The 22,835-nt window shown below is 49.1% G+C and overlaps 1 protein-coding gene across 1 annotated transcript; it reads right to left on the bottom strand.

The window, feature by feature from the left end:
* Nucleotides 1-256: 256 nt before the first annotated feature.
* On the bottom strand, nucleotides 257-22,149 carry spg11 (SPG11 vesicle trafficking associated, spatacsin). The gene is made up of 40 exons (XM_073471237.1): nucleotides 21,838-22,149; nucleotides 20,470-20,657; nucleotides 20,081-20,308; nucleotides 19,303-19,522; nucleotides 18,114-18,251; nucleotides 17,221-17,600; nucleotides 16,221-16,366; nucleotides 15,973-16,087; nucleotides 15,621-15,776; nucleotides 15,322-15,497; nucleotides 15,027-15,203; nucleotides 14,306-14,377; nucleotides 14,087-14,214; nucleotides 12,952-13,127; nucleotides 12,669-12,867; nucleotides 12,116-12,319; nucleotides 11,926-12,032; nucleotides 11,281-11,426; nucleotides 10,461-10,625; nucleotides 10,210-10,276; nucleotides 9,847-10,009; nucleotides 9,560-9,768; nucleotides 9,249-9,357; nucleotides 8,943-9,102; nucleotides 8,457-8,729; nucleotides 7,310-7,510; nucleotides 6,804-6,911; nucleotides 6,433-6,598; nucleotides 6,023-6,237; nucleotides 5,147-5,888; nucleotides 4,386-4,531; nucleotides 4,094-4,298; nucleotides 3,675-3,812; nucleotides 3,080-3,213; nucleotides 2,659-2,778; nucleotides 2,081-2,249; nucleotides 1,903-1,979; nucleotides 1,281-1,436; nucleotides 897-1,048; nucleotides 257-771 (listed from the first exon to the last, which is right to left on the bottom strand). The coding sequence occupies exons 1-40, from the start codon at nucleotides 22,050-22,052 to the stop codon at nucleotides 597-599; spliced, it is 7,221 nt and encodes a 2,406-aa protein (XP_073327338.1). The 5' UTR covers nucleotides 22,053-22,149; the 3' UTR covers nucleotides 257-596.
* Nucleotides 22,150-22,835: the final 686 nt, after the last annotated feature.

The following is a 22,835-nucleotide window of genomic DNA, read 5'->3' as shown; positions in this document are numbered from 1 at the left end:
GTTAGCGCAAAAATATAAGAAGATCCAACAAACAACTGTTGTTTGTACGTTCTGCACATTTGTGTTACTGACATCTGCGAGTAAACTGGTAGTTACTTGATGTAACTTCAGTTCTCTGAGTAAGTGTTACGCCCTCTAACTGCATGTTGTCACAGACGCGGTCAAACACATTAAAGTTAATCTGATAAAACAGTGATGAGGACGGCAGCGACAGCGCTCCAGGAACAGCAGGGATAAAAAACATTAAATACAAAACTGTTCATGAAGTGTTTTTAATGTAAATCTTTACAGTGTCATCAGATCCTGTGGTGAAGGTTTTTAAATCTCGACTATGAACAGTAAATTACAGTTTACATTTCATTTGTCTTTGCCGTTTATTAATAGAAACAGATTATACTCAGTTATTGATTATGTTAGAAGATAATTATATTCTATCTGATTTTAATTCATCTCCACAGAAGACAGGTTAGAAGACAGAAGACAATTTGTGTTTGTTATAAATAAGTACTAAACATCGACAGGATTTCTGTTATCAGACGTGCAGCCAGTCAGTCAGTCAGTCAGTCAGTCAGTCAGTCAGTCAGTCAGTCGGTTGATCAGCTGGCCAGCCTGTCGTTCAGGTAGCTGGAGGTCTTGGCGTCCTGCAGCAGCGATTTGGAGACATCATACAGGTTCTGCTGGTAGGCCAGCCTGTAGCGGCTGTACACATCATCACAGTGCGTCAGCAGGCGCTTCACGTTCGGAGCGGTGCTGCTGGGAGCGCCGTCCAGCCTGAAACACATGCACACACACACACACACACACACGCACACACACACACACACACGCACACACAGGTGAGATGAGATCAAACTCTTTCAGGTTGTTCACTGACGGCGCCGCTGCTTCACACTTACTTTTTGAAGATGTCCTCAAACAGGCTGGAGGTCAGCGGGCGGTGGCGTTTGAGCTCCTCCAGGTAAACGAAGTCTCCCTTCAGAATCACCTTCTGGTACAAGATCTCTGCCCAGTCTGGACTGTGGCTGTACGCCTCCGACACCACAAACACCTGACAGACACAGAACACGGGATGTCATCAGTCATGTTCTGCATCATGACTGTCAGAACCTCACAGAACCTGGTGGCTGTTTAATAAACTCAAAGTTTTACTTCTCATGTTTTTGTTGCTGTGTCTCAGAAAACTGCTCATTAATATCAAAAGAGTCTTTAGCCATGTTAGCAACACACTGCTAAACCTAAAGTATGTTAACTACTGTATGTCCGTGAACACGTGAACCGACCTGATAACATCGTGGCAGCGATGTGACGGCGTTCAGCAGCTCTGCAGGTCGCAGGTTGATGACGCGCAGGTCCGATCCCTGGTTCAGGAAGTGCAGCTGAAGAGCAACAAGCTTAGCTGTCCGGACACAACGACTCGCCTGACGCACGCACGAGTCCTGGACACACACACACACACACACACACACACACACACACACACACACACACACACACACACAGTTGAATGCACAATTTTGGATGTAAACATTTTTTCAGCACCGTCATTACAACAACAGACCTTTGGTTCAAATAATATTCAGCCAACAGAAAGCCTTCAGTGATTCAGCAACAAACAACAAAAGGTAGAAATTCAGTTTGTTACACATTTTGGTTTCTTAAATCTGTCACGAGTAAACCCTCTTCCCAAACAGATCAATAAAGGATCTCTGATGGTGGCGCCGTCTCCGGTACCAGTGAGTTGATGCACACAAGAAGAGCAGCTGCAGGCTAACAACAAGCTAGCTGCTAACAAGTAGGCGGAGGTGGAGAGAAAACTACAATCACAGGTCCTGATTTTGAAGACAGAAACTGAAAGCTCATCTCTAATAGTTTTATTTTTTTTAGACTCGATGGTTCACGAACCTTGGAGAAGCTCTCTGCAGCGTCCTTCAGCAGACCCAACACTTTGACCAGGGAACTCTTGAGCTCAGGAGTCACCACTGTTCAGAGAGAAGTCACAAACTCAGGGTCAGAAACATCATCTGCAGCGTGGCTGAATGAGAGGAAGTGCTCTGACTCTCAGGTTGGTCCTCGTGCTCACCCCAGGCCTGAGACTCGATGATCTTCAGCTGTGTTCTGGCAGCCATCTCGTGGTTCTCTCCGATCTCCCGCCTCATGCTGAAACACAGCGCCACCATGTTGTGTTTCTCGCTGTCTGCAGGGAGGCAGCGCTTCAAGTAATCCAGCAGAGCCGTCTTCAGACTGGAGCTCTGCGACAGGAAGCAGATCAGGTTTAATGTGGAGGCAGCGTGGACGGTGACGAGCGAGGACACGTTGTCCTACTGTAACGTTCAGATGAGTTTGAATGGTGAGAAAACTGGATCCATCTAAATCTTAACAAACATTTCCAATTCAACAATTTCTGTTTTTTCACAACAACTTGTTAAAAACTGACACTTCAGTCGAAGCTTCTTTGACATTTTTTTTCGACTGCTGTTCAGATTCTGATAAAAAAACAAAAAATAAAATAAAAACTCTTTCTGCAGAAGTTTCACACTAAAAGTTTCCCAGAATTTGGAGGGAGTGTGTCCTGTGAGGCTTTTAATGTGAAACAACTGTGCAGGACTGTGTGTGTGTGTGTGTGTGTGTGCGTGTCTGTGTGTGTGTGTGCGTGTCCACCTGTCCTCTGTCTGTGTCCACTTTCTTCCTCAGCAGCATCTCGAAGCGATGGTTCTGATGCAGCAGGTCGAAGACGTACGTCATCTCATTATACCTGCCGATACCTGTCAGCAGACGCACCTGCACGCACGCACGCACGCACGCACGCACGCACCCACACACACACACACACACACACACACACACACACACACACACACAGATGCAGAAAAGAAGAAAACCTTTTAGCATCATTGAGCCGATATCAAATATCTGATTGATTACAGGGCTGTGCGATATGAAGAAATGTATCATATCACACAGCTCTGTCACGTGGATGTTCGTCCTGAGCAGAGGATTCAGAGTCTGAGGCGAACGACTGCGGCCTTTCAGTGGGCGGGTCAGTGGGCGGGTCAGTGGGCGGTCAGTGGGCGGGGCTTACCAGCAGGCTGTAGTGCTCTCCTGGAGCGAGGTAGGTGTGGCTGAGGTGACGGGCGGCCTGGAGCACTCTGACAATCCCCTCCATGTTACAGGTGAGACTGAAGCAGTCGTGAGCCACGACCAGCAGCTCTACGACTGCAGGAGAGAGAGAAGGACGGACGCTTCGGTCATGACAGGAAATGACTTCACGTGTTGGTCGTTTGTTGGTTTGTCAGCAGGATCACACGAACACTACTGAATGGACTTCCACCAAACTTGGATGGAGGAAGGGACTTCATTAAGTTTTGGTGCTGATCCAGGCTTTTTTTTTTACTTTCTTTAACATTGTGAGTGGGGCGGAGGTATGCACTCTACTGAGTGCCATTATAGTTCCTGAGAATTCAAGAAAATGTCAAAAAATGCCTGAACTGAAAATGTCATGTGGTTTCATCACACCTGCCAACATCTTTCACATGACATGTAGTCATATAATCCATTATTAATAAATCCTGGTGTGTGTGCGTGTGTGTGCGTGCGTGCGTGCGTGCGTGCGTGCGTGCGTGCGTGTGTGTGTGTGTGTGCGCGCGTGCGTGTGTGTGTGTGTGTGTGTGTCGTACTGCAGCTCAGGTCTCGCAGTGGGACAGTGTTGAGGTTCTCCAGCAGTTTGACTCCCACCAGGTTCGGATCGTCACACAGTTTGATGAGCTGGACCAGCGCGTCGCGGCCCTCCGACGGCCTGAAGACCTGCCTCTCTGCTGAAACACACACGCGCACACACACACACACACACACACACACACACACACACACACACACACACACACACACACACTAATTATCTAAACTGAATAACTGATGGCAGCTGCTGATCTGAACTTTTCAGGGAACTGTAAGAAGTTCTGGTTCTGTGTCATTATAAAAGTATTTTTTATTTACTAGTTTGTTGTCATAGTAACAAGTAAACCACATGGACCAGTGCCACAGCATTTATAGCCTACTCATCAACCCGTGCAGACTGCAGCGGTCCTGATCTCACCAGGCTGCAGCTCCTGGGTGGAGGCCAGCAGCGCCTGGACCACAGCGGAGGAGACCAGCTCAGCCACAGCGTCTGCAGAGAGACCCTGAGCTTTGATGAAGGCCTGAGCCTTCCTGAAGCGCTCCGGCTGGTCCGACAGCAGCAGCTTCTCCAGAACCGAGCGAGGTTCCTCCCCGCAGATCTGACTGAAGGAACACTGCAGCTCCTGGACGGGACAGACGCACAGAAAACATTCAGACCTGTAGTACTGACGGCGCCGAGTATGTGCAGTATGTGGTGGACCGGCTGGTACCTTGGAGAGCTGGTAGAGGCTGAGGACTTGTTTGCAGTAGTTGTTGCCATGGCGACACTGATCCACCAGCCTCTGGAGCTGGACGGCGACCTCGTCGTCAGGGAGGGGGAGCATCACGAAGGACAACAGGCTGCTGATGGAGGGAGCTGGAGGAGACGCAGAGGAGAGAAAAATGTGTTTTATTTCTGGTCTCTCCTCTAAACTTGTGACTGTGTTTTAACTTTTCATAATAATTCTGAAGTGTTTAATAAACTACTGAGATGCTGCCGTCAACATCAGTCATAACACATATAAGAGCGCAGCAGTGGTGACTCTGCTTTATTAAGATATATTCTGATTTCACTACTTTCATGTTGAAACCAAACATTTTGGACAGAATCAGTGTTTTCTGCTCCCTGAAGCTCGGCCGTTGTTCTGTTAGCTCGCTGGCTCGAGGCTGTCTGGCAGAGATTAAAGGCTCAGTGTCCTTATCCTTATCATCTAAAATAATCATCTAAACCTTTAAAATAAGAATTTCATTCAGTTTTCTTCACAGAAATGAATATAATACACAACACAAGTGTTCACGTGAGGATTCAAAGAAGATATGAAAAGATTTTGTTGAGCAGCTTCAAGTCAAAAGCTCAGATGAGGTTTAAACCGTCGTGCAGCTTAAATGTTAAAATGGAGTAAAATGATTCCTCCTGATGATGAAGAGAGTTTAAACTGAACTCTTTGCAGGATGTTGTGATATGAGCAGACGTATATAAACTGCAGCTTACAGCTGGTGATGCCCGTCCTCGGCGGAGCCTCTGCTTCCTCTTCCTGCGGTTCAGGGCTCAGCTCTCCGGACGCCAGACCTCGGCAGCGCAGCACCACCCACATGTCCGGGTGATGCAGGGAGAAATAGCGGCAGACGCGGCTGGCTTCATGAATACTTCCTTCATCCAGTAACTGACCGATCAGCGCCGTCAGAGTGCTCCTCTCCTCTGGACTCAGCTCTGAGTGGATATTCAGCTCCTCCTGCTCCCCAGGGGGCCCCGGGAGTCCCTCCACACTGAGACAGCCCTCTGTGTTCAGGCCTGATATGTTGGACAAGGAGAACTCCTTCATCAGCACTTCGTAGGGGTTCATTTCAGGTGTGATGGCGGGCGGCAGGTTGAAAACACTCTCCTTCTCCATGGCGACGGTGAGGACACGTCGTCGGACGCGGCTGATCCACAGCTTTTTCTCCAGGCTCTCCAGTTTGTCCACGGGAGCCGGGCTGAGCAGGGCGAGCCAGTGAGCGGCGAGGCAGAGCAGCAGGCAGCGCTCCTGGACGTCCAGCAGCTCGGCCTGAGCCTCCGCAGCCCCGGGGGAGCCCGCGCTGCCAGCTTCAGCCTGCGACAGGAAGAACTGGGAGGCTGATTCTGGATCAGTGCCGTCGGCCTTCAGCTGCTCGTGACATCTCCTCCAGAAACTGACTCGCGTCTCCAACCTTCTCCACTGACGCTTGGACTTTTGGGAGTTTACTTCCTGGAGAAGCTGCATGGACGACAGAAACACCTGCCTCGTAAAAACATCATCAAACTAACGCAAGACGATTTAATGAAACACGGCCTGAAGGTAACAACAGTGTGAATGTGAACTGTTGATGTGCGCTGCGTGGAGGATCAGACCTGGCTGAGCAGCAGGCGGTGGACAGACAGGCCGGCCAGCTGGGCCACCTGCCGGGCCTGGCTGTAGCGCCCCCTGGCCTGCAGAGCGTCCACTGCAGCCTGGAACTCCTCCTGCTGGACGGAGGGAGAACTGCACTGCAGCAGCCTGGGAGACAGGCTGACCTCTGACCCCTGCAGCAACTGACTGAGCTGACTGAGCTTCCTGAAGTCTGGACCTACACACACACACGCACACACACACACACACACACACACACACACACACACACACACAAGAATTTAAACAATGTGTGTCCAGCTCAAACCTGTAACGATGTTAATTAATAATCCCTGTCGTCTCCTGAGCTGCATCTGACGGACTGCGACACGGTCTGAGTTCAGTACACGATGTGACGCCTCTCCGGTCTCACCGTTGGATTTGAGGAGCTTGTCGACGTCGGCCAGGAGCTGCAGCAGCCGGTGGAGGTCGTACTGGGAGGAGCAGCGCTGCAGCATAGTGAGGAGCAGCACCGACGCCTGGCTCTCCACCCACTGCAGCGGGAGTCCACTGGAGGGCGCTGGGCCGCCGTTTCTCAGCTGCATCAGCGAGGAGTAAATAAGTTATAAGTGAGAACTTTTTTCTTACAAAGGATCCAGTTTCACTTCTAAGGAAAGATTCAATGAAGATTTTCATCACTTGGCAGCTTTGAATGCGGCTCCAGCTCTCTGTCCATCCAGTCAAACACAAACTTAAAAATTAATTTTGAGAGAATCTGTAAAAAGGAAAAGCAAGTTTCCTCACAGCTATGAGCGTCCTCTGGAAGTCCAGCAGCTTTTCTTTGGCCTCAGAGAAGTTCCTGTAGTCACAACACAACTCAAACATCCTCAACACCAACACCAGAGGACAGTCCTGAGAGACAAAGACAGAAAGAAGGATATCTGGATCAGTTAATCAGGTAGAGTCGTCTCGCTCTGATGAAGAGATGTTTTTATCTGTTGATTGTTGCACTAAATCGACCAAAACAACCAAGATTTTACGTTTGACCTTAAAACATCCCGACCTGACAAACCCCCGAAGAACCAGTCAGGAAAGAATTATGAAAAACTCCAGTTCAAGATGCTGCACATTAAAAGACTTTTCCCCAATACAAAGATTTAATATATTCTGGGAGAAAAGCAGGTTTTTCCTGGCAAAGAGGGAGCGTCACACTGAATTCAATATGGTGTTAAAAAGGGAGCTCTGATCCAGTCTAATCCTAATCCAAACATCGACCGCTGTCTGATCACGTAACATCTCAGTGTTTTTACCTGCTGGAAGAGCTCGAAGCCTCGTAGGAGGGGCCTGACGTGGCCCCGCCCCAGCAGCGTCCTCCAGATGATTGACAGGTCGTGCAGGGTCCACTCGTGGTGCTGGGCGGCCTCCACCAGGTGGGAGGTGGCTTCACCATAAGTGACATCATCCACGGAGGTCAGCACCCACACACACAGGCACGGCAGCAGCTCTGCCCCCTGTCAATCAAACAGGTTTCAACTGTGTTTAAGTCTCCAGAAAGAAATTTAATATTTACTGCGTCAGAACTCATTTTACTTAATTATTGTTGAATAATGTTCATCCAACAGGCCTCTGCAGCCCCGAGATGTGTGTCCACGTAGACTTTATGCATCTCCACAAACACAATATATCCTGATCATTAACATTCCCTACATGCATCTCTCCAAAGTACATCCAGAGAATATAAAGTAAATAATCTCCATATATCCTCGGTGGGCAGCTCGTCTCGCCTCTGGTGATAAAAAGTGTTTTGAGGTCTCAGGGTCGTTTCTCTCGTTGAGCTCGGCCTTCTTCACACTTTCGCTTCGACTCATTCTGTCTGTTTATGAGCAGATATTTGGCCCGGAGGTATTTTACCTGCAGCTGTAAATGTTTGGCACTGAAGTTTCCCTTCACTGATTTTTTTAATCAGGTCTCATCTGAATTATTTGATTCAGTCTCTCTCAAAACTCTGCTCGTCCACATGTGTTCTGTTTCACTCAGTAACACTCGAAGACATTTTAAAATAAAGGTGTTTCAAATAGCTGAACACTAAATGAGACACTGAGATCAGTCAGTACATAATGATGCAACTGTGTAATAATCTGAAGTCATTTAAATGTATGAATCACTTTTTTCCTGGCCACATGTGAGCAGACTGTAACGTGCCTCTCGGTCGTCTAGACGAGCCTGTGAATGATTCCTTGAGGTAGTTTAAAGCTGCTGGACTGTGGATTTCCACAGGACGTGACTTTACGCTTGTTCTTGAGCGTCTCGTCTCTCCGCTCCGCTAACAGAGAGCAACAGGAGCAAACGTTGTGTCTGCTCACAAACAATCGTCTTCCAGCTAAACACAGAGGACCTTTGATCTCTTCGTGGTGTTCAACAGTAGCAGTGATCACAAGGTGGATTTTGTGTGGTTACCTGTTGACAGGCAGCCATTACAGCCAGCGTCGGGCAGCGTTGCACCAGCGCCTCCTGCAGCAGGTACCTGCAGGGCGTCGCCTCCTCCTGGCTCTGCAGGAGGACCTGGAACAGCTCCGTGTGGTGCTCCGGGCTCCCAGGGACCTCCTCTGTGCTCAGAGACGCTGACTGCTCCTCACAGCTCCTCCTCTGACTGTACACCTGCAGGTCCTGGAAGGCCAGACTCAGGTGGGCCTGCAGGGCGGGGCCAAACTGAGCTGCCAATGACCTCACCTGGAGGAAAAAACAAATATGGTCATAGGAAGGAGTTGGACATGACAGAAATGACATTACAGTAGAAATAACATCCAAAACTACTGTAAAGACACAAAACAACTACAAAGAGACACAAAACAACTATGAGGAGACTGTTTCTCTTTGTCTGGTTCTGCGTCCAGGGGCCCGTTGACCCGTAACACACCCATGGTTGCAGAGGTGTGTGCTCACCTGCTGGGCCGGGAAGTTGTGTAGTTGGACAAACAACAGGAAGTGGATGAACTGTCCGTCTGCAGCGCAGTGGGCGGGGTAAACTGAGCTGAGCCTCAGACTGTGCAGCTGACAGAACTGGACCGGCAACGCCCACTCCTGAGCCGCCTCGTACGACGACCTGACACACACACACACACACACACACACACACACACACGTTCAAATGTTAGCGTGGCCCCGAAGACGTACGACGACGTCACGAGATTTTCTCTGGTCAGACAAAACGTTTGTCCAGTTCTTCTGACAGCACATCAGCACAGTTACCTGCTGATGCCCTTCTGCTCCAGGTTGTCTGTCACTGCAGTTTCCAGGTAGCCAATCTGCTCCTCCGCTGCTCCAGGCTCCGCCTCCGCCAGCTTCACAGCTTTAGACACTGAAGAGACAAATCAGTGTGTTAACCCAGTGTGTGTGTGTGGTGTGTACCCAGTGTGTGTGGATGCTGTGTCAGAGCGGTGTGTGTGTGTGTGGTGTGTACCCAGTGTGTGTGGATGCTGTGTCAGAGCGGTGTGTGTGTGGTGTGTACCCAGTGTGTGTAGATGCTGTGTCAGAGCTGTGTGTGTGTGTGTGGTGTGTACCCAGTGTGTGTAGATGCTGTGTCAGAGCGGTGTGTGTGTGGTGCTGGTTCTGGTGCTGCAGGATGATGTTCATGGCTCTGATGTCGACCCTCAGCTTCAGGCTGCAGGTTCCCAGCAGCTCACAGAAACAAACGGCCGCCGACGCCACAGACGGCACGTTGAAACACTGCAGGGCCAACCTGTACACCTGCTGCCAGGCCTGCTGCAGCCTGCACACACACACACACACGTTAGTTTTCTCTTCTCTCTGTGGGCTGAGCAGCTGTATTAAAGTGTGTCATACTCACATTAGTGTGACGTCACTGCAGCCGCTCAGCTGCTGGACGAGGAAGGTGGCGTATGCAAAGGATGGTCGGCCATGACGGAGGTAAAACAGGAAGTCCAGGTTCTCCACCAGAGCGAACCTGCTGACCAGGTGAGGGCTGGAGAAGTGAGGCAGCTCTGACGTTTCTGTGGAGGACAATCCCGATCACATTAAACTAATGTTAGCATGTTAAGATGCTCACAATGGCTAAGCTAACATGATGTTTGATTTTCTGATGTTCAGTTTGTGATCTCGGGGCTCCTGAAGACTTGGATCACACCAGACGAGCTCTCTGCAGATACTTCCGCTGTGAACTTTTCCTTTAAAGCTGGTGCTCAGAGCTCACCGGTGGAGTTGAGGGTGTTTGCCGCCTGCCAGCTGAACAGCCTCGATGGGTCCAGAGGATGGAGCGACTGCAAAAAAACACCAAGTTATTAATATGTTCAACTTTCCTACAACGTGCACACGATCTGCTGCAACAAGCTGAGAAGTGACTGTCAGAGGTCTCATTAAGGAGAGCAGAGCAGCGTGATCACAGGATGAACTCTGTTCCTTTAACTTTTTAATGAGGAGCACGGCTGACAGGTGCCAACGTACCTGCAGGAGGTGGTAGACGGAGACGTCGGAGGACGGGCTGTTTCCTCGGGGCCCAGCAGGGAACAGGGCGGCCCTCAGTTTGGGGTGGGGGGCCAGAGCCATCTTCAGGAGCTGGGGGTCGACCGTCCTATCCGACCTGCCCGACCTTTCACCCTGAACCACCACCTGTTCACAGGAAGCACAGGGGAGGGATTCGGTCTTATGCTCCTCAACGACCAGAAGCTGACATGACAACACGTCCAGCTGATAAATATCTGACTTGATGTCGACTGTATCGGGTTGAACATGCATCCTCTTATCCTCAGACTCTGACCACCTAACATCTGGAAACATTAGCTCAGTGCTCGTCTCTGCCGATCTGACTGGATGCATTAAGAACTCACATCTTTACAGTTGGATATTAAAAGCTCCACGTCCAAGTTTCCAATGATGAATTCATTTTTTCTTTAATCCTTGAGATTGGCCTTTAATAACCCAGTTAAAGTTTGCACTAACACAGCATGTGCAGCCCTCAGAGAACAGGATGTACACTGATGTTGAGCCGACGCGTCCTCTTAGATAAACTCGCATTAGACGCTGATGCATGTTTGTGGTGTAAACTTCATCACACTGAGTTCATGTGGTTGTTTGAGCGACGCATAAATTATTCTCTTTTGTTTTTATCGTCCAAACACAACAAGTCGCAGCAAAGCGTCTGTGTTTGTGATTCCCAGCACAGCCTGCAGGCTTCATTTAAAATCAATTCATCATTAAACTAAAAAAACATTTTGAATGAATCATATCATCCTAAAAGCAACGTATTGAAGTCGGTCGTGTTCACCTGGTCGATGCCTCCGGGGGCGAACATGATGGCCGCCAGAGCCAACAGGCTGTGTCCCTCTAACAGGAGGCTGCTGAGAGACGCCTGGCTGCCCGGCAACAGAACCTGGGCACTGGTTAAACTGGCCTGGAAGACCAGTCCTGGATCTGGAGGAGCAGACAGACGACAGAGAGACGGTGAAAATCTGTGTGATTTCAGCTGGAGACTCTGCAGCTCCTCAGCGGCTCAGCGTCGACCGGCTCTGGAGGAGAAAACACTCGCAGCACTTTCTCTTTTAAATACTCAGTTAATCACTTAAACTATTAAATGTTAAAAAATAATACGTGACTGCCATCATGACCCTCGAGTCCCAGGAGGCGTCTTCAAATATCTGCTGTGTGTTTGTTCTACCTGCAGCTGAAAATCCAAACGTATTCAACTTACAATGAGAAACAAACACACGAAGAGAGAAAGACCTCGAGGATTCATCAGGTATCAGAAACTCTGTTCTGTCTCATCTAAACTCCATCCAGAAGTCCAGTGAGTCGGACTCTGATACGACCTCAACTACTTTCATGGTACAGTGGAGGGAAAAGAGAGAAATGTGATTCAGCTTGTGGACTTGGTCAGGGTCCTGAGAGAACCGGTCCTGTAGCAGTCTGGTACCTGACAGATCTCTGGTGATCTCCTGGATCTTCACCAGCATCTCAAACCAGGGCTGGCTCTCAGACAGGCTCTGATTGGTCAGGAGGGGACAGTTTCTGGGTGTCAACCTGTGAAGGACGGACACAGATTCATTAAAGAATAAACTGATGTTTCAGGTATTAATAGTCCACGTCATGGTGTCAACACACACCTGTAGTGCTCCAGGTAGGTGTAGAGCAGGTACTGCAGGCTGTGGTCCAGGCAGAAGGTGATGAAGAGGCTGTGGAGGTCCAGGCCGAGGGGGGAGCGGTACTGAGGGACGGGTGGAGATGAAGCCATCGCCCCTCCACCCTGCGCCAGCCTCCACAGCAGCTGCTCCAGGTCTGCCAGCTCCTCCGGGATGAACAGACCTCTCCTGAGGAAACAACACAAACACCGACCGAACAGGAAGTCAGAGCACCGGAAGTGGAACTGTGATGTGATGTGTGCACATTTAGTGCACGTCCTTATCGTACAGTATTCATTTAAAGTTTTTTCATAATAAATATTGGATTATTAAATATCGGGGCTTCTGTAAGAGAGCAGAACCACAGCGTTGGCGGCTCTCAGCAGCAGAACCTCCACAGCTCCGTGTGTTTACCGAGCGGCGCTGTGCTCGTAGTTAACTACGTTTCAGGATTCTGCACAAAATAAACAAATATCACAGGACAAAGCTCAAGGAGATTATTATTGTGTTAATGTGGTGGTGAACAGTGCTGCTGTACCGGGCCAGCAGGTCCAGGATGTTCTCCCTCATGTAGGTGCTGCAGGCCGTGTTGTTGTTGACCAGCTCTGGTGTCAACTCAGGCCACCGGGAGGCGCTGCCGCTCTCCTTCTGCCAGTTGATCCAGTCGACCACCCGGCGCCGATCGTGCAGGGCGGTCAGGTAACGCCACAACACCGCTGAGTCACAGGAGCTCAACTCTGATGAACCAGAAACACATTTGTTTGATTTGATCTGGACTCTGAGGAGCCGCTGCCGGCGCCGAGAGGACCGCTGGACTTTACCTGTGTGTCCGAGTCTGGACAGGAGGACGGCGGTCTGGCAGCTCTGGTCCCAGTTCCTCACCCAGTCCAGTCGGAGGTTCCTCCAGAGCCCCCCCTCCTCCTCAGACCTCGTCTGTCCCGCCAGCTGCTCCAGAACCTCCTCACAGCCACCCTCCCTCCGGGCCATCTGGACCACACTGTGCAGAGGGAGCAGGGACAGATGAGACAGACTCCACCTCAATTACACAAGGTGTGAACAGAGTTCACCGGAGAGGAGAAGCTCCGATGAGAGAAAGGAAGGTTCAGAGGAGATGAAGACGAGAAGAGCAGCAGGAAACTAAGAAGACTGAGGTGGAACGCAAAAGATCAGAGAAGTTAAACAACTGAGAGGTTCAGACGGGAAGAGGCCGGTTTAAGTGTCACACGTCATCTCAAACTGATTTTTTGAACAGGATAAAAAAGGCTTCAGTGTTGCCATGGTAACTGAGTTATGAGTATATAAAGCAGAGTTTCTGTTCATGCGTCTTGACGCTGTGTTCGTGCTGCTGCTGTCAGGGTCCGGTGCGTTTGTTGTTGAGAAAAAACAGATCTGAATTTCATTTTAACACAAACAGCCAGAACGCTGCTGCAGCAGGAAGCGTTCAGCAGACTGACGGCTCGACGCCAGCAGCTCTTCACCACATCAGACCACGTTTCAGGTGATGGGTGGCTTTTATTGTGAAAAAAAAGGGAAACATTTTTTTTATAACCACAGCGACACAACAGTCAGCAGAGGAGCCGGCTGTGTGAGCAGGATGGAGCCAGATGTTGTATTGATTACTGACTGATTGACAACCTCTCTGTTGTGTTTCTGATGGAGAAGCCGTTCAAAGACTGTTTGCTGCCTTCAGCGTATTTGGGGCCTGTAGCATTAAACCACACCTGCTGTTGCCATGGTAACTACAGGCTGAAGTCTTAACGACCGTAACCACAACGATGCTAACTGATGCCAGCAAACAAACGCAAAGCTACAACTTAGTTTAACTGGTGGCTACGCTAACAGGGCGATGTTAGGATGGTTTAAGATGATTACTTAATTATTACAAATATTAATTCACTAATACAGAATTTATTAAACTAAGATGTGACGAGTTAAACAGCTGCGCAGCCTCTTTACCTGCGTGCTGCGCTGTCTGCAGGGCAGCGGGCGGCAGGAAGTGATCCCAACTTCTCCATCTGCTTTATGAACGCCACGCTCTGCATCTGCTCCTCTGGGAAACAACTCCGCCCCGACAGCTCCTCCACCTGATCAGTCAACCAATCAGAGGCCGCATATAAATTGTAAAGGTGTACTAATTAATAATAATTAATATTTAAAAATTCACTGTAAACTCACCACAAACTGGCGGAGGTCCTTGTCGTCGGTGTAGAGGCAGATACTGTGCAGCTGCTTCGTCACACTGAAACCCTGAAAACACAAAATGACTTCAGATTAATATTCAAAGTTTCAGTGACTTGATTTGATTTTACAGGAAAGATTCTCAGCAGTGTTTTCAGTGAATGCTAACAAATAACAGACTGCTAATGTTAGCTTGCTGTACGTTGAAGGAATATCTGTTTAGTTTATGAGCCTTTATTCTAAGAGTGAGATGAGAGGATGAATTTAATGTGAATTAAAGGAACAGTTCACACAAGAATGAAAATTCATAAAATGGCTCCATACAGCTCGACCGCTGTTATCCACGTCTCTAAAATACCAAATTGATTTGAAAAGTTGTTATTTACAGCTCCTGACGCACGGTCGAGCTGGTGCTTCAGACGGGGTGCGAGCCAACACTTTTAGCTCAGCAGCTACAGTCACGATTTCTGCGTAAATAACAGCTTTAATCAGGGATCCTGAGCTGCTTCAGGTGTTTAGCAGAACGCTGCAACTCTGTTTGCTGTGAAGCTCCAGAAATGTTTGTGGACTACGAGACTTCACCTGACTTTACATCAGCAGGGAGGGAGGAGATGATGACTGAACATTTATTTTTGGGTGGACTGTTCCTTTAAGCACATGGGTGGAATTGAGACACAGTGAGACATGTGCAGCCGCTGACTGTCTGACTGAGCCTGACCATGTTGGTGAGGAGTGTGTTGGCGGTCTGCAGGTCTCGGCGCTGCAGGCAGGAGAAGACCTGCCGCAGACCCTCCATCCTCAGAGCCGGCAGGCGCTGCTCCGGACAGCTCCGCCTCCGCAGGACGGCTTGAGCTCTGGGGATCTGATTGGTCAGGATGGACTGACGGACCACTTCCTGCAGCGCACATACACAAACACACACTCACAGACTTATGACACATGAAGGGACATTTTTCTATATAATAGAAAATAATAATAATAATAATAATAAAAGTTCTGTCAGGAGACGTCACCTCCGCCTGCAGCTGCTCCCACTCGTCTCTCTGAGCCTCCTCCTGAGCAGGATCAGCAGAACTGGTGCTGGAGGTGTCGCCCCCTGCAGGCCAGGGGAATCTCTTCATGTAGCTCCTCAGATCAGTGACGTAACGGTCGAGAACGTCCACGCAGCTCCGCACGTCTGCGTCCTCGTCTGTGGACGCAACAGAGAGTGAGGGAGTTTAAACCTGAGCCAATCATCTCCAGCTGTGGACAGACGTGTGTGTGTGTGTGTGTGTGTGTGTGCGTGTCTGTCTGCGTGTGTGTGCTGTCTTACGGTGTGTGTTGGACAGGACCGAGCGGATCTGAGTGCTGACGAAGTTCATGGTGATGTTGAGCAGCTGTTCAGAGAACTGTCGGCTCTGAGCTTCACTGTTCGAGTCTCTGACAGCCGAACACAGCAGGTCCAACGCAGGACACAGCTCCTGCACACCTGCGCACACACACACACACACACACACACACACACACACACACACACAGCTTTATATACAACAATGTGCATGAAACTGGAAGGATTAGTGAACAACATTTCAAAAGAAGGAAAACAAGTCGAGCAGTAACGTCTCTGACTGTTTCAAAGCTTAAATAACTGATCCAATAAACATGAATGAAGTCTGTGTGCGTACTGTCTGTCAGACTCATTCCGGACGCTGCTGGCTGGTCGGCCGCAGGGTTCAGGAGGTCTTCTTTACTCTTCAGGTAGAAATCCACCGTGTCCAGCTGACGGTTCTTTAGTCCAGCCTGCAGAACAGACAGCAGAGAGACGGTGTTGATCCAAACATCGTCTACAGCTCATCCAGACACATTCCTAACAGTCTCCCCTGAACTAGAAGGGATCTGAGACGAGCCAGTGAAGGTGAGCGTTGCCTCGTACCTGTAGGGCGTGGATGGGGATGGAGCAGCGCCCCCAGCTGTTCAGGTGACACACTGCGTCGACCGTTGCTGCGCTGCCGAACAACATCAACCTGCTGAGCAAGTCCTGCTGGGACACCGAGAACAGGACCTGGAACAGGCCGGCCTCTGCAGACAGACAGACAGATGGACAGACAGACAGACAGACAGACAGGCAGACAGGCAGACAGAGAGACGGACAGACAGACAGACAGACAGACAGACAGACAGACAGGCAGACAGACAGACAGACAGACAGACAGACGGACAGACGGACAGACAGACAGACAGACAGAGAGACAGACAGACAGACAGACAGACAGACAGACAGACAGACGGACAGACAGACAGGCAGACAGAGAGACGGACAGACAGACAGACAGACAGACAGGCAGACAGAGAGACGGACAGACAGACAGACAGACAGGCAGACAGACAGACAGACGGACAGAGAGATGTGTGAATATAGTGGCAGTTTTTCTTTTTGTTTTGGTGAACTGATTGAAACTGTGTTGGCTGCATTAGAAAGCAGAATAAAAGCCTGCAGGGATCAGAATGATTTTTCAGAGACTGCAGATCATCGTAACGTCTGACTACAGTTTATATTTCTACACAGTGTGACGACCGAGCCAAGCTCTGCTTTGCTTTGCTTTGCTTTGTTTTGTTTTGTTGGATCTAATTTTTGTATTTCAGTCCAAACTTCACTGCAGAGATCTGAAGAATCAAATCACCAGTTTTGCCAAATAATTCTGGAGCTAAAAAGAAAAGGACAAATTAAAATGAACACAACGTGTCTTCTGTAAACTGAAGGTTTGTTTGGAGCTGTTATGTCACGACGTCGCCAGATCTCCATGAACTTGGTTGATATTAATTTGCGACAGGAATCCAAAACACAGAACTAAGAAAATGTTTTCTTCTTCTTCTCTTTCACAGTAACAAAACTCTGCGGTCTCATGAGAAGCTGCTGCTGCTGGTCGACTTACTCTTCAGCAGCAGTCGGTGCTGTCTCTCTCCACAGCGCTGGACCGGAGCGGCCTCGCCCTCCGCCTGGTGGTAACTCACACTCCCAGACTCTAAATCCCACAAGGCCACTGTGGTCTGTCGGTTGCCGGGGGAAACGAAGGTCATCTGGGCGGAGAACTCAGACACGGTGAGCAGAGACGGAGAGGACGACTCGGGGACGGAGAAAGAAACAGTCGCCCCGCCGTGAGGCGCTCTGCTGTGGGCCGAGGAAGGAGCCTGGTGGGACTCCGGGTGGGGGAGTGAGGAGGACCAGGAGGAGGAGGAGGAGGAGGAGGAGGAGGAGGGAGCTGCAGCCTGCTGGGCTCTGCTGTACATGGAGGCCAGACGAGCCTCCCAGGAGCTGGATCAGAGGTCAAGAAGAAGAAGAAGGTGAACAAAAATTCTGGACCGATGAACGTTCTGAAGTCATGTTGAATTTCTACCATCAATCTGTTCATCTGAAATAATTTAAATAATGTATATAAGAAGCTTATTTTTATTACTCAATAATCAATAAGGAGACTATAAAATGTAAAAAACCAGAGAGGCATCTTTAAAATTCAGTTTAAAACCCTGAGAGACAGAGAAACACATCAGATCCTCACTGGATCCTGTCAATATTTGACATTTTTTGCTTGAAAAATGATTCAAACTTTTATTAAATCATTAAAAATAGTTGTCAACAACAACAAATTGTTGTATCAACTCAAATTAAGTTTGATGGAGGAGACATGTCTCTTTATAAACAATGAAAAAGCCTTTATGTATTTATTGACGTTTGTTTTAAAGGTCCAGCTCGACCCGCGTCTGTTATAGTAAGATTTAGAAATAATAACCACTTTGTATTGTCTTTAACCCAAACACTTGTCTGTACCGGTCAGTACTGAAGGTCGATCCGAGGGCGACCAGGCTGCAGTTGGAGCTCGACAGGCTGTCCTGGTCTCTCGGGTGCTCGGGCCGGAGAGCGGGCCGTGAGGGGGGAACGGCACACAGCAGGTGGTCCGGGTACATCCTGCAGGACAGAAACTCACTCTGAAGTGTGTTTGGTTTTATCTCTGAGTCAGAGTCTGTCTGATTAACTTGCAGATGAGTCACAGTGGGCTGCTGTTTGTCGAGTGGGCTGATCTGATGAGATTCTGCAGCTGGTTTGATATTCCTCCGGTCCAGACGGGAACATTCACATCAGACAGACTGACAGAAAAGGCAAACAGACAGCGGAGACGTCTCTGCAGCGCTCGCCTCAATCAGAACTGCTCAGCGGGCGGATAAACCCTCATTAATCTTTTGTGAGGTGTCTTCGTTTTAATGTGCTTTCTGCTCGTATCCCGGCGCTGAGAGGCAGCGGTGAGAGGCAGCGGTGAGAGACAGCGGTGAGAGGCAGCGGTGAGAGGCAGCGGTGAGAGACAGCGGTGAGAGGCAGCGGTGAGAGGCAGAGGCAGCGGTGAGAGACAGCGGTGAGAGGCAGAGGCAGCAGTGAGAGGCAGAGGTGAGAGGCAGTGGTGAGAGGCAGTGGTGAGAGGCAGCGGTGAGAGGCAGCGGTGAGAGGCAGCGGTGAGAGGCAGCGGTGAGAGGCAGAGGCAGCAGTGAGAGGCAGCAGTGAGAGGCAGCGGTGAGAGGCAGCGGTGAGAGGCAGCGGTGAGAGGCAGCGGTGAGAGGCAGCGGTGAGAGGCAGCAGTGAGAGGCAGCGGTGAGAGGCAGCGGTGAGAGGCAGCAGTGAGAGGCAGCGGTGAGAGGCAGCGGTGAGAGGCAGAGGCAGCGGTGAGAGGCAGCAGTGAGAGGCAGCGGTGAGAGGCAGCGGTGAGAGGCAGAGGCAGCAGTGAGAGGCAGCAGTGAGAGGCAGCGGTGAGAGGCAGCGGTGAGAGGCAGCGGTGAGAGGCAGCGGTGAGAGGCAGCGGTGAGAGGCAGCAGTGAGAGGCAGCGGTGAGAGGCAGCAGTGAGAGGCAGCGGTGAGAGGCAGCGGTGAGAGGCAGCGGTTTGTTTGTGCTGCTGAGATAGATTTTAACAGGCGACGACATCTTTTGAGACAAAAACAGAAAAAATGAGCAGAAAAGAGAAACGCTGACCTGAAGTAGTGGTTGAGGTCGACGGCGATGGCGGTGTGAGACTGAGTGAGCGCCACAGCTGTACTGAGATCAGCTGACACCTGGAGGAGGCAGAAGGAGGAAGAGGAGGAGAAGGAGGAGGAGGGGGAGAAGTTGAGGTCGTCGTCCGCCAGGCCGGAGCTCAGGTACGCAGGGAGGTCGATGCTGGCCAGCAGACTGCCATCAGAGACGTTATACACAGCTGGAGGTCAGTTAAAGACGGGTACTTTAAATCTTTACTCACTCGTTCACAGCCTCCTCTGAACACTGAGGAGTCCAGGACCTGAGGACAGAAGCTCAGCAGGACACTGAACTGACTCTGAGTTCAGACTATGTGTCAGGCTACAGTAAGGTCTGTTTATTAGTTTCATCACACGTAGATGAGTTTGATTAAAGAATGCTAACGTTTAGTTTATGTCTCATTAAAGGAGCAGTCTGTAGTTTGGGAGAAGAAATGTTAATGAGCAGAGAAAGATCCTCATTGGCTGGTTAACAAACTAAATAAACAAACTCTCTTTGTCTTCATGACTGAATAAACTGAATAAACAAACTGACCTTAAAGGACAACACAGTTTATACTGTGTTACTTTGTTTATATGTGGCGGACCCTGCCACCTTTCTAGCTTCAGACAGTGTTTGAATTTCTTCTACAAAGTTACATAACGCCCCTTTAAGATAAAAATAAAGCAGCAGCTGTATTTGTATCATGTATCAGTGACAGATGGTGTTCAGCCGAGACGCTGCAGTCAGTGGAGGATACACGTGAGTCCAGAGGAGCTGAGGACGAACAGGCTGTCTCTGCAGACGCAGTGGTGGACAGCAGAGCGTCGGTCTCCGTCGGTCGGCTGGATGTTGCAGCAGGACGACGTCTGCGGCTCCTCCTCCGTCTGCTGCCACTGCAGCTGCAGCAGCCAATCACGGTTGAGCAGCACGCAGCAGCGGCCAGCAGAGAATGACAACACACGCACCGACTGCAGCTCACACACACCTGAAAACACACACACAAGCTGCGGGATTATAATATTTATTCATTAATAACGACATGATGCTGAAGCTCTTCGGTCAGTTAGCGGCCGCAACGACAGACTGTGGCTGCACATGATGACGATGGCGGCTGCTGGTGCTGGTGCTGGTGCTGGTGGTACTCACCCGGGTCCTGCTCTCTGACGGCCTGCAGCAGGCGGCCTGCAGGACACTCACAGACACGGCGCAGAGAGATGGAGGCTGATCGCTCTGCCTCCACCTCCAGCAGCTTCAGGTCACCCTGAGCTCCAACAGCCAGCAGTCTGAAGCTGCTGAGGCTGCGGCTGTGGACGACCGCCTCCTCCCAGGAGAAGCTGGAGACAGAGGAAAAGATGGAGGCACTCTGTCATCTACAGTGTCAGTGACTGCTGAGTTAAAGGAAACACGCTTTATTATGGTGAAAAGAGTCAAAGTTACAGAAGCTCTGAGGGGCAAGTGCTGATCCATTTACTGAGTCTGATCCAAATTATGTTCTCTCCTGTGTTTCTGACTTGCGCCCTGGTGGAAACAGGATGATCTGAGTTACTAAGAAATAAGTTCCTTATTTTTTTTCCATCTGTGAAGACAGAAAACAAAAAAAATGCTCCTGAAAAAATTTAAATAATTCTTGCAAAGATTTTTTCTTTGTTGTTTTCACAGAAATAAATTTAAAAAGTTACTAAAGAAAGATTTTCCTGACAAAACAAAAAAATCACTCAGTTCCAAACAGAATTTTTTTTTTTCCTCATGAAACTTTTTTTTTTAACTTTAAGTTTCACAGTTTTTTCTTATTGTTTTTGGGGGTTGTTTTGTTTTCAAAGATGTTTTTTTTTTTTAAATTAAGAAATATTATCCTGCAAACAAATTATTTAGAAATTTCCACCAGATCAAGTCATAAACACAGAAAGCAACATAATTTAGATCAGACTCTGATATCTGATCACCAGACAACAGACATAAACACAGTGTCACTGTCCCCTCAGGGCTTCCGTACAATCCCCCGAACATCAGGTCCACTGAGCATCAGGTCCACTGAACATCAGGTCCACTGAACATCAGGTCCACTGAGCATCAGGTCCACTGAGCATCAGGTCCACTGAACATCAGGTCCACTGAACATCAGGTCCACTGAACATCAGGTCCACTGAGCATCAGGTCCACTGAGCATCAGGTCCACTGAACATCAGGTCCACTGAGCATCAGTACCACTGAGCATCAGGTCCACTGAACATCAGGTCCACTGAGCATCAGGTCCACTGAACATCAGGTCCACTGAGCATCAGTACCGTGTCTTTAGTTTCAGCTCGGCATTGATCAGGACTTTGACTTTGACTTCTGACTGAATCAATATATTAATTTCCCTCATTCAAACAGAATGTTCGTGTCATTTTCACGGGTTCAGGTTAATGGATGTTAAAACATGACGTGTGTTTATGACCAGGAAGTCTTGATCCAGACTACAGACTAAGTTCTGCAACCAGGAAGGCTGAAGCGGGCTCCTCCTGTCGGACTCACTCTGTGTGGCTCCCGTCCTCTGCAGCCGGAGGAGCCTCTCTGTCCGCCGGGTCCCACACCACCAGCCGGCCCCGGGGCCCCAGACAGCCGAGCAGGGAGCCTCCGGGCGCCAGCTGGGCTCTCTGCACGTCCGCCACCGGTCCACAGTGCTGGTTCTCCGGGATGACGCACACCTCAGTGGAGCTGCTCTCCAGCCGCTGAGCCGCCTCCAACATGTTCACGGGTCCAGAGGAGAGGTTCCGATCAGCCTGAGAGTCCAGCAGACATCCCACCACAACACAACCAGAACCAGGAGCTGTCAGGTCAACACGGGCTCGGTCCGCTGTCACATGACGCGTCTGCCCCGTCAGCTGACCGAATCTGACCAATAGAAGAAGAGAACAGAACCAGGAGACTTAATCGAAAGTCGATGTCGGTGAGAATCGTGTTTCTGAGGAACATTTCTGGCAGCTGGAGAAGAAATGAGATGAGATCTGAGAAAAACCATGTTCACGGTGTTGGTCAGGATTTAAAATCAGATCAAATTATGAGATGAAAAGTGAAAGAAAAGTCGTAATCAGGAGATTTTAAACTGTAAACATGAGATTAGTCATAATTAAGAGACAAAAAAGTAAAAGTTTTAAGACACATAAATCATAATTCTGAGATTTGAGACTTTTAATATCATAATTTCAACTGTTAACTCTCAATTTAATTTAATTTACAATATTAATGAGGTAATAACACAAATGTTTCTCTATAAGTGAATAAACAAGTTGTTCTCAGAGGAAAATAAGGTCTCAGAACACTGTCTGAAGCTAGAAATGGTACATTGTGTTTGTTTATTCAGGTCAGTTTGTTTATTCAGTTTATTTTCCTATAATAAGGATAATAATACATTTTCCTCTAACTGGCAGAGATGTTTATGATGTACTTTCTGTCTAAAAACATTTTATAGATTTAAATTATTATTTATAATTTGTATTATTGTATTTATTTTATTTGTTATGTTACTTATT

This window comes from Pagrus major, chromosome 8, assembly GCF_040436345.1.
Source record: "Pagrus major chromosome 8, Pma_NU_1.0".
Classification (NCBI taxonomy): domain Eukaryota; kingdom Metazoa; phylum Chordata; class Actinopteri; order Spariformes; family Sparidae; genus Pagrus; species Pagrus major.
The sequence above is the reverse complement of the archived record's forward strand: the minus strand, read 5'-3'. Positions and strand labels throughout refer to the sequence as shown.

Bases quoted from the DNA above. Each gene is read 5' to 3' on its own strand.
- spg11 (XM_073471237.1), bottom strand. From the start codon at position 22,052: ATGTTGGAGGCGGCTCAGCGGCTGGAGAGCAGCTCCACTGAGGTGTGC. The intron at 14,215-14,305 runs GTGAGTTTACAG...TTGACTGATCAG, and splicing joins AGGACCTCCGCCAGTTTGTG to GTGGAGGAGCTGTCGGGGCG. The intron at 7,511-8,456 runs GTAACCACACAA...TTTGATTGACAG, and splicing joins TAATGGCTGCCTGTCAACAG to GGGGCAGAGCTGCTGCCGTG.